This window comes from Oncorhynchus masou, chromosome 33 (assembly GCF_036934945.1).
Source record: "Oncorhynchus masou masou isolate Uvic2021 chromosome 33, UVic_Omas_1.1, whole genome shotgun sequence".
Classification (NCBI taxonomy): domain Eukaryota; kingdom Metazoa; phylum Chordata; class Actinopteri; order Salmoniformes; family Salmonidae; genus Oncorhynchus; species Oncorhynchus masou.
In genome coordinates, this window is record NC_088244.1 from 18,067,311 (window position 1) to 18,080,587 (window position 13,277).

Below are 13,277 nucleotides of genomic sequence, written 5' to 3' on the forward strand. Positions count from 1 at the left end.
GTGACCTGAATGTGCTCGTCTGCATCGTCTGCAGCTGGGTCCTCAGACTGAGAGTAACAATACCTGTCTCTGTCTCAACTGTCTCTGTCGGTGTCTCAAATTCTACTCTATATTCTCCATGTATTGCAGTACTTCTGACCAGACCTGAGCCCTATGTGGGTATCATTTGAGAGTTTCTTCCTGTCACATTCTCTCCCTCTGTGCCTATTGCTTTAGCCCCATCACCCCTGTGGGGATGGGATGAATGAATGTGCTGATAAGGGTTGTTCCTCTGTCCAATCTCCCCTTCTACTAGTAGAGGTCCAACAGAGAGACATGATCACAAACGGATGGACATGCACTATCTATGGATTCTTCTTTAGCCTGAAAGGGCCATAGATGTTTTAGGGTATTGTAATGCACAAAGAGCTTTCCGCTGGCTTTATCCCTCTCCCATACATCATACTATGCAAACCCCTTTTCTCCCTCCAGCCCGTCCTCCCATAATGAACTGATGTGTGCTGGTGTTGTGCTCAGCAGATTGGGTATTAAATCCTGGGTATTTGTCACACCCCGTAATGTCCCATATCTCATTATTTGGATAGAGTGGCAGGATACAAGTGCAGTTTTTAATCAAGGCGTAGGGAGGGAGCTGGTAGCACAAGGTGATGTGATAAATATGGATGTGGGAGGGATAGAGAGCGGGAGGGGGAGAGAAAGAGGGGGGAGGAATGGAGAGAGGCGGGAAGAGAGAGAGGTAGAGAGTAGGAGGGATGGAGGGAGAGAGGGGGGGGCTCCTTAGGGTCTGTTCAGAGCTGCTCTGTAAACAAGATGTGCTGTATTGAACACTGTCACTCTCCTTGTACAGCCCCATGCAATGCTAGCATCTCTCTGTCTGTAGCCTCTCTGATATACTGTAGTGCATGTTACTCTCTTGACATCTGCGAGGATCCTGAGATTCCTCAGTGTCACTCTTTAGGAATCCATCTCATTCTCTGAGCCATTCCGAGCACCAGAAACTCAATTATCTCCAGTGACTTACCACTCCACTGTGGCGTAGGCTGTATCCTCCACATCAATCCCTGGCTCCGATGGGGAGTGGAGGACAATCGTAAGGCCGTGTCAAAGCTATTGATAGCCTCCTGAGCGGGGGCCACGAAGGGCCCAGACCAGTTCCATGTGATTTAAGTCCCATCGATTAGCACGTCAGGGGTGCTGAGGACAACAGTAGAGAAAGCGACAGAGACAAGGGAAAGTGTCTTCTCCCAGACCATTAATTCCTTAATGACCAACCAATACAAGTCTGTCCACCAATAGGGATGTAAGCTGTGTTCTGCATGCATGCTCCTTGATTGGACCATTGTTTCCAGTGCAACGGTTGGCTGGTTCTTGGGTGGTGCTCTCTGGGTGAATGGCCTATGGGGGTTTGGATGATTAATAACCCTTTGCTTCCCTTTCTCTTTTTTCCTTCTCTTTTCCCATCCTCTTTTTCTCTTCCCTTAATCGAATTATGTAATCGATAACCAAATCACATTAACACCCACACACACACACACACTTACTACACATTAACATCAAAGCTGGAAATGCATGTGTGGCCATGCCCCACAAAATAGGGCGCATCATCGAGGGGAGCCCAGCGGACCGCTGTGGGAAACTGAAGGTGGGCGACCGCATCCTGTCCGTCAACGGCTGCTCCATCACCAACAAGTCCCACTCGGACATCGTCAACCTGATCAAGGAGGCAGGGAACACCGTCTCCCTGAGGATCATTCCGGGTGACGGTAAGACGTGTTTTTTTCTCTGGGCTGTTTTATAATGCAGTAGGGAGGAGAGTGGCCTAGTGGGAGTCAGCGGGCACCACGGCTCTGCACAGGCAGAAGCACTTTGCACCAACCTGGGGAGCTACCTTGGGCTGCGAGAGACCATGCTCCCTGCCCTGTGCTCAAAATGGGAGACTGTGAATGAGAAGGAAGATGTTGTCACTAGATACTTTTCTGTAGTTAGTTTTAAGTTTTCCACTCTTATGGTTAAAGGCCCAGTTTTATATTATATATAAAAGTTTTATATTGTCACACTATGAGGTTAGAATAATACTGTGAAATTGTGAAAATTATGCACTTTTAGTGTAAGAGCTGTTTGAAAAGCCTGTTTGGTGGGATGGAGTTTTGGTCTGCCTGGTGACATCACCAAGCGGTAAATGAGTTAATAGACAAATAAGAAAGAGAGTTCCAAACCGCTCTGCCAATAACAGCTAGTTTTCAGTTTCCCCCCTCTCCCTCTCCATGAACAGTCCTAGCAACATTTTTGCTTGAGAAATTGCTCTTTGCTAAAAAAGCTATTTTTATTAATTTTTGACCGTTTAATTGAAAACAATTACTGTAAGGTATTTAATTGTTACCCAGAAATGATTTGATATTGAGATAAAAACGGCTGCATTGTACCTAAGGTTGACTTCGACCCAGAGATTGTGAATATCCCTGAGAGTGAAACCATTTCAGAGATTAATTTGTCAGTTGACATGCAGTATGTGTGTGTTGATTTTAGTACAACGTCTGATAGACACACTCATGTCATTTTGATGAACTGCAGTCTGCCAATTTGGTATTGGCTGCTACTCCTTAGTCTAAATGGAACAAGGTGGTAGGAAATGCATACGTATTACTGATTATGGCAGGAACAGTCTGTGACAGTCTGAGTCTCCTTCCCCATGAGTAGGCATGTGTTGTGTTGTTCCCTGTCCCAGAACGACAATAAAGCCAGCCACTAGAATGCCCTGTCATTGGCTGAGCTGAGAGATTTGGCCCCTAAAAGGCTAATGCCGGCTGTGACTATGTGAGGATATGGATGTGGGTATGCAGACCCACGAGCCACTGCGGCCCCTCATGATGAGTTCAATTTTTTTGTGGCCCCCACTGCCTTCAAAGTTTCCCATCCTTGTTCTAGAGAGACTGGTAAAATGTAGCTTAATTAAGATGGGAGCAGAGGAGAATCAGTAGCACAAACACAGAGGAGAGAATGCAAAACCACTCATTAAACAAGGCGTGGCAGTTTTTTTAAAGATCACAATGACAACATCTACACAGGCAACATCCGCACCGAGCTAAAGGCAAGAGCTGCCGCATACAAGGAGCGAGACACTAATCTGGACGCTTATAAGAAATCCCGCTATGTCCTCAGACGAAACCATCAAACAGGCAAAGCGTCAATACAGGACTAAGATTGAATCCTACTACAACGGCTCTGATGTTCGTCGGATGTGGCAGGGCTTGAAAACTATTACGGACTACAAAGGGAAACCCAGCCGCGAGCTGCTCAGTGACACGAGACTACCAGATGAACTAAATGCCTTTTATGCTTGCTTTGAGGCAAGCAACACTGAAGCATGCATGAGAGCACCAGCTGCTCCAGATGACTGTGTGATCACGCTCTCCGTAGCCAATGTGAGCAAGACTTTTAAACAGGTCGACAATCACAAGGCCGCAGGGCCAGACAGACTACCAGGCCATGTACTCAGAGCATGCGCGGACCAACTGGCAAGTGGCAAGGTCAACATTTTTTCACTCAATACAATGCTACATATATCTCAAGTTTTGAGGTAGCATGCAATTGGCATGCTGACTGCAGGAATGTACACGAGCTATTGCCAGAGAATTTAATTTCAATTTTTCTAACGAATGTCCACCTCCAACATCGTTTTAGAGAATCTATTGTCGTCATGTGGGCGAGCGGTTTGCTGATGTCAACATTGTGAACAGACTACCCCATGGTTGCAGTGGGGTTATGGTATGGGAAGGCATAGGCTACGGACAACGAACACAATTGCATTTTCATGATGGCAAGTTGAATGCACAGAGATACCATGATGAGATCCTGAGGCCCATTGTCATGCCATGCATCCCACCGCCATCACCTCATGTTTCAGCATGATAATACACGGCCCAATGTTGCAAGGATTTGTACACAATTCCTGTAAGCTGAACATGTTCCAGTTCTTCCATGGCCTGCATACTCACCAGACATGTCACCCGTTGAGCATGATTGGGTTGCTCTGGTTTGATGTGTACAACCGCTTATTCCAGTTCTCGCCAGTATCAAGCAACTTCGCACAGCCATCGAAGAGGAGTGGGACAACATTCCACAGGCCACAATCTACAGTCTGATCAACTCTATGCAAAGGAGATGTGTCGTGCTGCATGATGCGAATGGTGGTCCCACCAAATACTAACTGGTTTTCTGATCTACACCCCTACCTTTTTTCAAGGTATCTGTGTCTAATAGATGCATATCTTTATTCCCAGTCGTGTGATATCTCAGTCATGTAAATCTGATTTCCTTTTTTATAAATGTTTTATTAAAAAAACAACAACATAAAACTTGAGAAAGCCATACATGAGTTAAATCATGGAGGATAACGCACAAAGTCTGGGACTTATTTCCATTGTGGTCTTCTTGAAACAAGATGGCGAGGCAAGATGGAACACGGTATTGAGAGCCAGATAATAAAACAGAAAAACAAAGAAGAACATCTATCTCATCGTTGCAGTTACATCGTAGGGGACAATCGTATGGGCACAGCAGACAAAACCTTTTTACTTTCTTTTTAAAGCTGCCCAGAGACAACATCGTTTTTATGGGCAAAGGCAAATCATTCGACTCTGAGGCTCCAGTATACAAGATAGTACCTTTCCGAGCATTACTGCTGAACCTGTAGAAGCACACAATAGCTACACCTGATCTGGTGCTGTGATTGTGTGCATCCTGAAATAATTTCCAAAGCTTTTTAGGGTCATTTTTGTTGTCAATGATTTTATCAGCAAAGTAACCCCTCATTGCTGGGTTCCCGAGTGGCGCAGCGGTCTAAGGCACTGCATGTCGGTGCCAGAGGTGTCATTATAGACCCTGGTTTGATTCCAGGCTGTATCACAACTGGCTGTGATTGGGAGTCCCATAGGGCGGCACACAATTGGCCCAGCGTCGCCCGGGTTTGGCCGGGGTAGCTCGTCATTCTAAATAAGAAGTTGTTCTTAACTGACTTGCCTTGTTAAATAAAGATTAAATAAAATGAGCTTCATCAATCCTGCTCTGTGCTTCATTTCTGTGACGTTTATTTAGGACAAAATCAGGCTGCTCGAGAGTTGGAAATTTCTTAAAGGCCTTATTCAAAACAGTATTTTTTAAGTCCTCTGATTCTAACAGTTTTGTGAGACTTCAATATATCTTTAAAACTCTCCTTGTGCAAAATGTGAACTGTACCTTAGTAAAATATATGAAATTGTTGCATGTTGTGTTTTATGCTTTTGTTCAGTATAATTCTAGTCTACAATTTTATTTTAATGGCAGAACAACACTCAGAAATAGAAGCCATTCAGCCACGACCTTCCTCAGCCAGACGGTGTCATTTTGTGTGGCGACATTTGTTCTTGAATCGTTCAGGTTGTGTCCCCCAGAGTGCTCCGTGGGGAAAGGCAGGCAGGGCTGTCAGGGTGGCGAGGGAGAGGGGGAGAGAAGGATGAATGAGTCAGGCTGGTGCTGTCGCTAACTTCAGGCAGAACCCCTTCCCTCTATAAGTAACCAATGTCTATGATGACTAATGTGGGCTGCCGTGCTGTGGCTTGTGGTGCAACACAATTACATTTGCAAGGAAGGAAGGCCAGTTACCCTATTTGTACTTTTTAATGTATTTTTCTTTCCCCTTGGAATTAAAAAAAAAACAGAACGATTGAAGCGGAGAGGCTTGTTTTCTTTTGATGTTTGAGCTGGTGAGCAAAATGGTAGATGACAACATCATAGGCAGTCAGCGTCAGGTTGAACAGAGCAGCCTTGAGGGGAGACTGTTCTCTGGAGAGCAAAATTCCTATACGGAGATGTGTTGTCGGAGACAGCAGTCCTGACCAAGACCCAGTTGCAACTCAAAACAAATTGTTTGTTTAACAAAAGAGCACTTTTAGAGCCTCTAACAGTGGGCGGATTCATTTTGTTTTTCTTTAAGATCTTACCAGAATCCATGTATTACTTTCAGATTAGAGGTCATGACCTTACCCATAATCTTCAATTTGTGTGTACACAGAGTCCTCCAACGCGTCTCTGTTGACCAATGCTGAGAAGATTGCCACCATCACCACCACACACACACCCCAAACTGCCACAGAGTCTCGGTGAGTTTTTATTATTCATAAACAGGCTTTTTGGAACATACTTTATTAATATGATACATTATATGAAAGATGACCTCTATATGAATATGATGTACTTTCATATCTTTGTGTTCATATGAATAATTTTATTTTCCAGGAATAACTCAAAGTTGAAACAGGCTCCTCCTCCACCTCCTCCAACACAAGCTCTGCCCTCACAGGTAAAGACAAACATGTCTATTGGTCTGTTAAAATCAATCCCCAAAGCAGGGAACAGTAAATCATCTCTCTCCAAGAAAACACGGTGCAGCTTCATCCTGAGGTGAAGAATGTCTTTCAAATCATCAAAGCAATCTAATCAATCAATTAATCAAGCTATCAGCCAAATCAATAAAAAGCCAAACTTGTAATGAGTGCAGTAACCCTGTGTCCAGCCCTTGCAGTGCCCTTGCCCTGGGCTCTGCGCCCCTCTCACAGGCTGAGACAGCATTTATTATTCATTGGTTCCAGAGTATTGTACCTCCATCGATTTTGTGTGAGTTTTTGCTGGACTCGGCTTGATTAGTCCTGATGTTAGGACTCACCTCATGACACCCCTGTTGGCCCACGCATTGTGGGCATTCGCACTTCCCCCCCTGTTAATACTTTCTCTCTCTCTCTCTCTCTCTCTCTCTCTCTCTCTCTCTCTCTCTCTCTCTCTCTCTCTCTCTCTCTCTCTCTCTCTCTCTCTCTCTCTCTCTCTCTCTCTCTCTCTCTCTCTCTCTCTCTCTCTCTCTCTCAGGATGCAGAGTTCTACTCTGTGGATCTGGAGCGGGACAGTAAAGGCTTTGGGTTCAGCCTGAGAGGAGGACGGGAGTACAACATGGACCTTTATGTGTTGAGGCTGGCTGAGGACGGGGCGGCTGGCAGGAATGGCAAGATGAGGGTATGCTCCATGAAAAAAGAAAATACCTACTCTATTGTACTTAATAATATTTATGTTATAGACAGTTAATATCTTCTGGCATCAATTGTCTGGTTGTCTCATTAAACAGTCTCCCTTCTTCACTCTCTGCACACACAGGTGGGAGATGAGATCTTGGAGATCAACAGCGAGAGCACAAAGAACATGAAGCACGCACGCGCCATCGAGCTGATCAAGAATGGTGGCCGGAGGGCACGCCTGGTCCTCAAGAGGGGCGATGGATCTGTTCCTGAATATGGTGCGTGGCAATGTGATGTGATACATGTTCCCTCCATACTGTGACTAACACTACCGCCTCTGACTAACTAACACCGGACAGACACCATAGTCTGCAATGTCTTGTTGATGTAAGCAGGATTTGGTGTGTCTTCAGTGTCCTGATCCAATGCTTTAGAATTTATTATATCATGATATGTCTTATAGCCTTTGATCAACAAAAACAATTCTGTATATTTGCTGTCCCAGTGATGTGTCTGAATGACATTTAATTGTTATTGCTCCTACATCAGTGATTTATTGGCCATATTATGTCATGTTCATTCTGCTGTGGCGGCAGGTAGCCTCGCAGTTAAGAGCCTTGGGACAGTAACAGAAAGGTTGCTGGTTCAAATCCCTGAGCCAACTGGGTGAGACATCTGTTAATGTGCCCTTGAGCAAGGCACTGAACTCTAATTGCTCCTGTAAATCGTTATGGATAAGAGCATCTGGTCAAATGCTGTGTAAATCAAGTCTTGTTTTCGTCCAAATACTGTATGTTCTGGCTCATTCATCTGGGAATGTGTATCTTTATCTCTGTTCTGCCGAGAAAGGTCACTGTGTGAAGGATTCCACCCAGCCGTCAATTTTCTAGGTTTTCCTTTTCTCTGCCAGCCAGAAAAACATGAAAACTGAACCAACTACGTTTTTCTTTCTCTGGTCTTCATTGAGGATCTAAACCCTCTGATTTCTCTTTTTATTTATTTTTTTTGTTTTTATTTGATTTTATTTCCTCTCTCTTTCCTCCATTTCTTTCCTGGGCTCTTCCTCCTCCCTCCAGCGATGATGGCTCCTCATCTCGCTGTTGGTACTATGAGAAATGACAAGATGGGAGAGCCCTGTTTCTACTTAATGGGCCAAAATCAGACCACGGTTTGTAGCCAAGTCTGTTCCAACCCACCCTCCTAACCCTTTACCCTTTACCCTCCTACACCTGCACCCCAACATTCCTCACCCACCTAACACATCTCCCCCTACCCATCTCCTACCTGCACCTCCCTGGGTATGTGTTTAGTGCTGTGTGGCCTGACTCACTCCTCAACCTGTACTGTGCTTTTTTGACCCATACACCCAGAATGCACTGCTTCCTCTCCGCCCACCTCTGGATGGATTCATGCAACTGCTCGCCACCGCTGCTACCATAACACCACATCCCTAATTGGACAGAGTCATTGGCAGAACACTCCAGTCTTTTGTTTCAGGCTCTTTGTTTTTCTGCAGTTCCCATTCCCAATGATGATAATCGACTTGCTCATCATTTTGCTTTTAATAATGTCATAGGTGCTTGTTGTCATTGATAACCCAGCCCTTCACTTGCAATGTTTTGCACCTGTTGTGTTGCTGCCGCCTACATGTGCCAATCCATTGCTCTCAAAGAAAATATACTTCAGAAATTGTTTACTTTTATGTAATTTAGGTTGAGGATCAAATAAGCCATTTCTGTTCAAATTAGATTTTTTTTTTCTCCCAGAAGTAAGATATTTTTGTCACAATTTGCCAACATGTTCATGTTTATGGAAGTGCATGGTTTCCATAAAAATGGCTGTATTGACTCAATACAGATACAAGCACCCACATGAAAATGGCTATGGAACCTTAAGTTTGAGAGAATTGTCTGAGCTTCCAGGGTTATATTATTTAGCTAGTTTAAACTCCACCCAGTCTGAGAATGTCTCTCATGTCCTGTCTTTGTTCTCCCCCAGACACCAGCCATGACGGGCACTCTCCCACACCCGGGGCACAAGACTCTCCGCAAGTGAGAACCCTGCCACCAAACAGCCGATATCACACCTCATCGGAGTCCAGTTATCCACCAGACCTTCACAAACCATCACGCCATGAGGATGCTGGACAGGGCCGAGACAGGGACAGGATGGAGCACTTGGGCCGGCACTTTAACCACCACCACCATCACACCTGGAACAACAACCACACCAACTCCAGACAACACTCCCCGGACAACAGCACCAGCGGCGGGAACAACAAGAAGAGTCTTGGCCGCAAATTCAAGAAGTCTGACTCAGAGAGCGGCATCTCGAAACTCTTAAAGACTCTGCGCAAGGACAGCTCTGGGAAGAAGGCTGCAGCTGCAGCGGCGGAGAAAGAACGAGAGCGCTCCGCTAGTAGCAGTACTCTGGACCAGAGATATGGTCGATCGCGCCGCGGCTCCCTCGACCGCTCGCCCACTCGTAAACGCCACACTTCCCCTGACCGACGGCGGGCCAAGTCCATGGACCGCAGGGCAGAGCGAGCACACCGGGACTGCACACCTGAGAGGGAGTATGATGACGGAGGGTTTCTCAGTCATGCAGCCACTCCTGAACGACCACTCTATGACCGTAGGCTCCTGAGAGAACCACAGACCCCAGGAAGAGCCTACATGGAGGCCACCACCCCAGAACGCCCCAACAACGGGGCCTCCTCCCTGTCTCTCTCCAGGGACCGCACGACTGACATGAAGGCCACCACCCCAGAACGCCCCAACAACGGGGCCTCCTCCCTGTCTCTCTCCAGGGACCGCACGACTGACATGAAGGCCACCACCCCAGAACGCCCCAACAATGGGGCCTCCTCCCTGTCTCGCTCCAGGGGCCGTACGCCCGACAGAGGCAGCCTGAAGAATGGCAACCTCCTGAGGGACTCGTCGGCCGAGACGAGGGATGAGAGCTACGGGATAAATGGAACACCAGAGAGACGCTACAGGTCAGAGAGAGACTCATCTCCAAACAGCAGCTCCAGCAGGGAGGAGCTGAACTACACTGCAGCGCCTGCTCCTAGACTGAAGGATTACTACAGCACACTGAAGAACAACTCCTCCGCTCACCACAACGCCGGCTACAACAATGCAGGACTTAGCAACAAGGCAGGACAACACCACAACAACGCAGTAGGCCGTGCCCCGAACCAGTTCCCAGAACCTAAGAGAAGGTTTTACAAAGAGAGCCCCAAGGACCTCAGCATCTGAGTGGACAGAGCCTGGCTTCTCAGCCCTTGATCTGTAGAGACTACACTGGACTTAGACTTCTGAGGAGATTGACTCATGTGATTTATCTGATTGCTTGACTAATTTGACTACTTGTGATCCCAGACAGAGATTCATACCACAGCAGGAGTACAATCTTTGTTTTAGTTCTTACTGTACGTTTCTGTTCTCGTTATTTTGAGCATAACAGAGGTTGTTAATACTGTAGTGAAGGTATGTGTATGTGCCTATCAAATTACAAATGGTGATTTAGCTTTTTTATAGGCGTCTCTGACTCCACGTGTTCCCTCTGAGGTTTCGAACATGCTCCTTACTGTGCTAACAGGTACTTCATGATGAGCTTGTTTTAATATGTTTTTAGATGTTGTTTTCCACCCCAGAATTGCTTTATAAAGCAAACTATAGCACAAGACGTTGGCAGTACAGGCATTTTATGGACGACTGCAGTGAAAACCTTAGTGAATATCATACAGAACGAAGGCAAACAAATGAATGAAGTAATATATTTCAAATAATACTTTTTGCATTTGACTTGCTATTTATTTTCAATTGGCACACACCATGAGGAAGCTCGGTAAAAGGACCAAGTTATACGCCCGATCACCTGAAAATAATAATAATTTTTACCCCTGCTGGATTTGCTGTAGAATTCTATATTTTTGATCTATGTTGGTATGACATGCCCCTTCCTTACCAAGCCCACAAACCCTCAAAAATCAGAGAGGGGAAAGAAGACCATCTATTGAGAAAAACACCAGGTATTGTTGATATTTCTCTCACAGAGCAGACAAGTCTAAAAACCCACCAGGATCTGAGGCTGTTTGGGGTTTCTGTTTTTCAGTGTGTCTAGTAATGATGAGCCAAGGAGGAAAACTTTAATAAATGATCTCAGTAAGAGGTGTCTGGGTAGATTGCCTGTGGTGGAAATACAATTGAACAAAGTTTTGTATTCCTGTTCTGAGGACAGTAGAAGCAACACGTTACCTGACAGGAGCCTGTAACATAAAACCTACTTCACAGTTATACGCAGCATGGAGAGGTTGACCGAGAGGTCAGGTGGTTTTAAAGTAACCACAGTCCTATAATGACTTGATCCTACAAATGTAGGCTGCTTATTTGATCCCACTGTTTCCGGAGAATTTTCCCTTGTGAAAAATAAAGCGGATATTGATCAACGGCCCATTGATCCTATGCAGGTGATATGGGAGTATTTCTCAAGTTCCTCTCTTCCTCTCCCTGCCCAAGGAAATTAGGTGATGATGTAATAATGTAAGGATGTTGTTGCGATGATAACGGATGGACCGTTCCAGTACAGAGGTGGGCCTATCTGCCAGGCTGAGCCATGCTGTCACACCACTGGAGTTTGACTGCTGCTTTGACCGTGTGTATCCTCTGTTTTATGTTTCACAAAAGGACTAAAAAGATATAGGAAAATCAACAACAAATGCATTGTTTTATCACTGTTGTTGCCATGGTACTGTAAAAAAAACAAAAAAAAAACACACAAAAAAAACATTTAAAGACGTTAACCTGTTGGCCACCACCTGTACAGAATTTCAATATGTAACCAATAGGAACCCATTGAGGACTAAAATGTTGCCTTTTTCTTGTACAAAAGAGACATTTATGGGAAACCTCTTTAGTGAGGAATGTGATAGTGTTTATATTTCTGAAATGGACCTGATGATTCATGGGAATTATGTTAATGTGCTCTGAATCAGGTATGTAAAGACATTCTAAAAATGGACGACTTTATTTGGTCAATCAGAATCTCTTTGTTGGTTTGAATATTTCTCGATGGTTAGCCTGCCTTTGTATTATAAAGCACTTGTATGCAGTCGGTGTTCTTTCAGCATTATTGCAATGTGCTCCAGACATAATGCTATCTCTGTGTTGATAAAAGCATTACATGTATATGGGCCAATCTTTTTTTATAAAACACTATGCATATATAAATACTACATTGTTCATAGCTTTATTTAACCCATGAAGCTATACATAACATTAGTCTAAGTACAAGTAGATGTGGACTTAACCAGTAAAGCTTCTTTCCTTGAGATGGATCACAATGTATATGTAGCTATCAAAAAGAAGTCTGTGAATGCTATTTTTATTATCAAATAAAGTTTTCCATACAAATTCAAAAGGATTTTTCTCCACAGTGACTTGCAATTATACTCTCGGGAGATTCCTACTGATATGATTGACATTGTAGAGTCCCTTGGCAGTGCAGCATTCTCAGATTGATTTATTATTCACCAAGGTAGTAAGCACACTGCTTTAGTAACATGATATCTGCAAAAAAATATATTGTCTTGCTTCCTTGCCTTTAACAGTGTCTGTCTGACATTTCAGATTTGTCTGCCTGGCAAAGGTTTTAGTAAATAAACAAGGAATGTCTAACTGCATATCCATTCATATCAATATCTCCCTATTACCCACTGACAGAATAATTTGGTATGTACATCACGGAAGTGAAATTAATCTACTTGTTAATGGGCAATATGCTGGGATTGTGACAACATCGACATGTCAGTAATCTGCCTACTACAGTAGCACATACTGAATGGGTACCCACAGCTGTTAACAAGCAACACTGAGGCAGGCTTTCAGCTATGCTACAGTATATTCCCTTGTTGGTTTTGTAACACACACAATATGTTTTTTTTCCATTTGAAGAATGTGAAATGTGAAGAAGGTTAAACTAATGCCTTATACATTTTAAAGGGTTAATAAATAATGTTATTATAAACTATAAGGTCTCTCTTCAGGAGACCTCTGTGTGTGTTAAAACCTTTTCCGAGTGTTGTGACCTTCAGACACTATCAGAAGGCGTCTACGTTCAGACTCCTCCTATCTGGATCCCACCGTGGTTGTCTGGTTTTCTGAGAACACAAGGCTGCCACAAGGCTGCCACAGACCTGATGAAACCAGCCACCTGCTTACACTCGTTCACATT

At 44.5% G+C, this 13,277-nt stretch overlaps 1 protein-coding gene across 8 annotated transcripts in view; it reads left to right on the forward strand.

The window, feature by feature from the left end:
- The window catches only part of LOC135527932 (membrane-associated guanylate kinase, WW and PDZ domain-containing protein 1-like), a 212,993-nt gene extending 200,529 nt beyond the window's left edge, over nucleotides 1–12,464 (forward strand). For 5 of the 8 annotated variants that reach the window (XM_064956600.1, XM_064956598.1, XM_064956601.1 and 2 more), the window contains exons 18-23: nucleotides 1,560–1,763; nucleotides 6,050–6,137; nucleotides 6,274–6,337; nucleotides 6,898–7,041; nucleotides 7,180–7,318; nucleotides 9,039–12,464. In XM_064956600.1, the coding sequence (XP_064812672.1) occupies nucleotides 1,560–1,763; nucleotides 6,050–6,137; nucleotides 6,274–6,337; nucleotides 6,898–7,041; nucleotides 7,180–7,318; nucleotides 9,039–10,300 (1,901 nt within the window). In that variant the 3' untranslated portion in view covers nucleotides 10,301–12,464. Of the gene's footprint in view, nucleotides 1–1,559; nucleotides 1,764–6,049; nucleotides 6,138–6,273; nucleotides 6,338–6,897; nucleotides 7,042–7,179; nucleotides 7,319–8,116; nucleotides 8,209–9,038 lie in introns of all 8 variants that reach the window. The other 3 variants (XM_064956605.1, XM_064956606.1, XM_064956603.1) reach the window with 2 other exon arrangements.
- The last annotated feature ends 813 nt before the right edge of the window (nucleotides 12,465–13,277 follow it).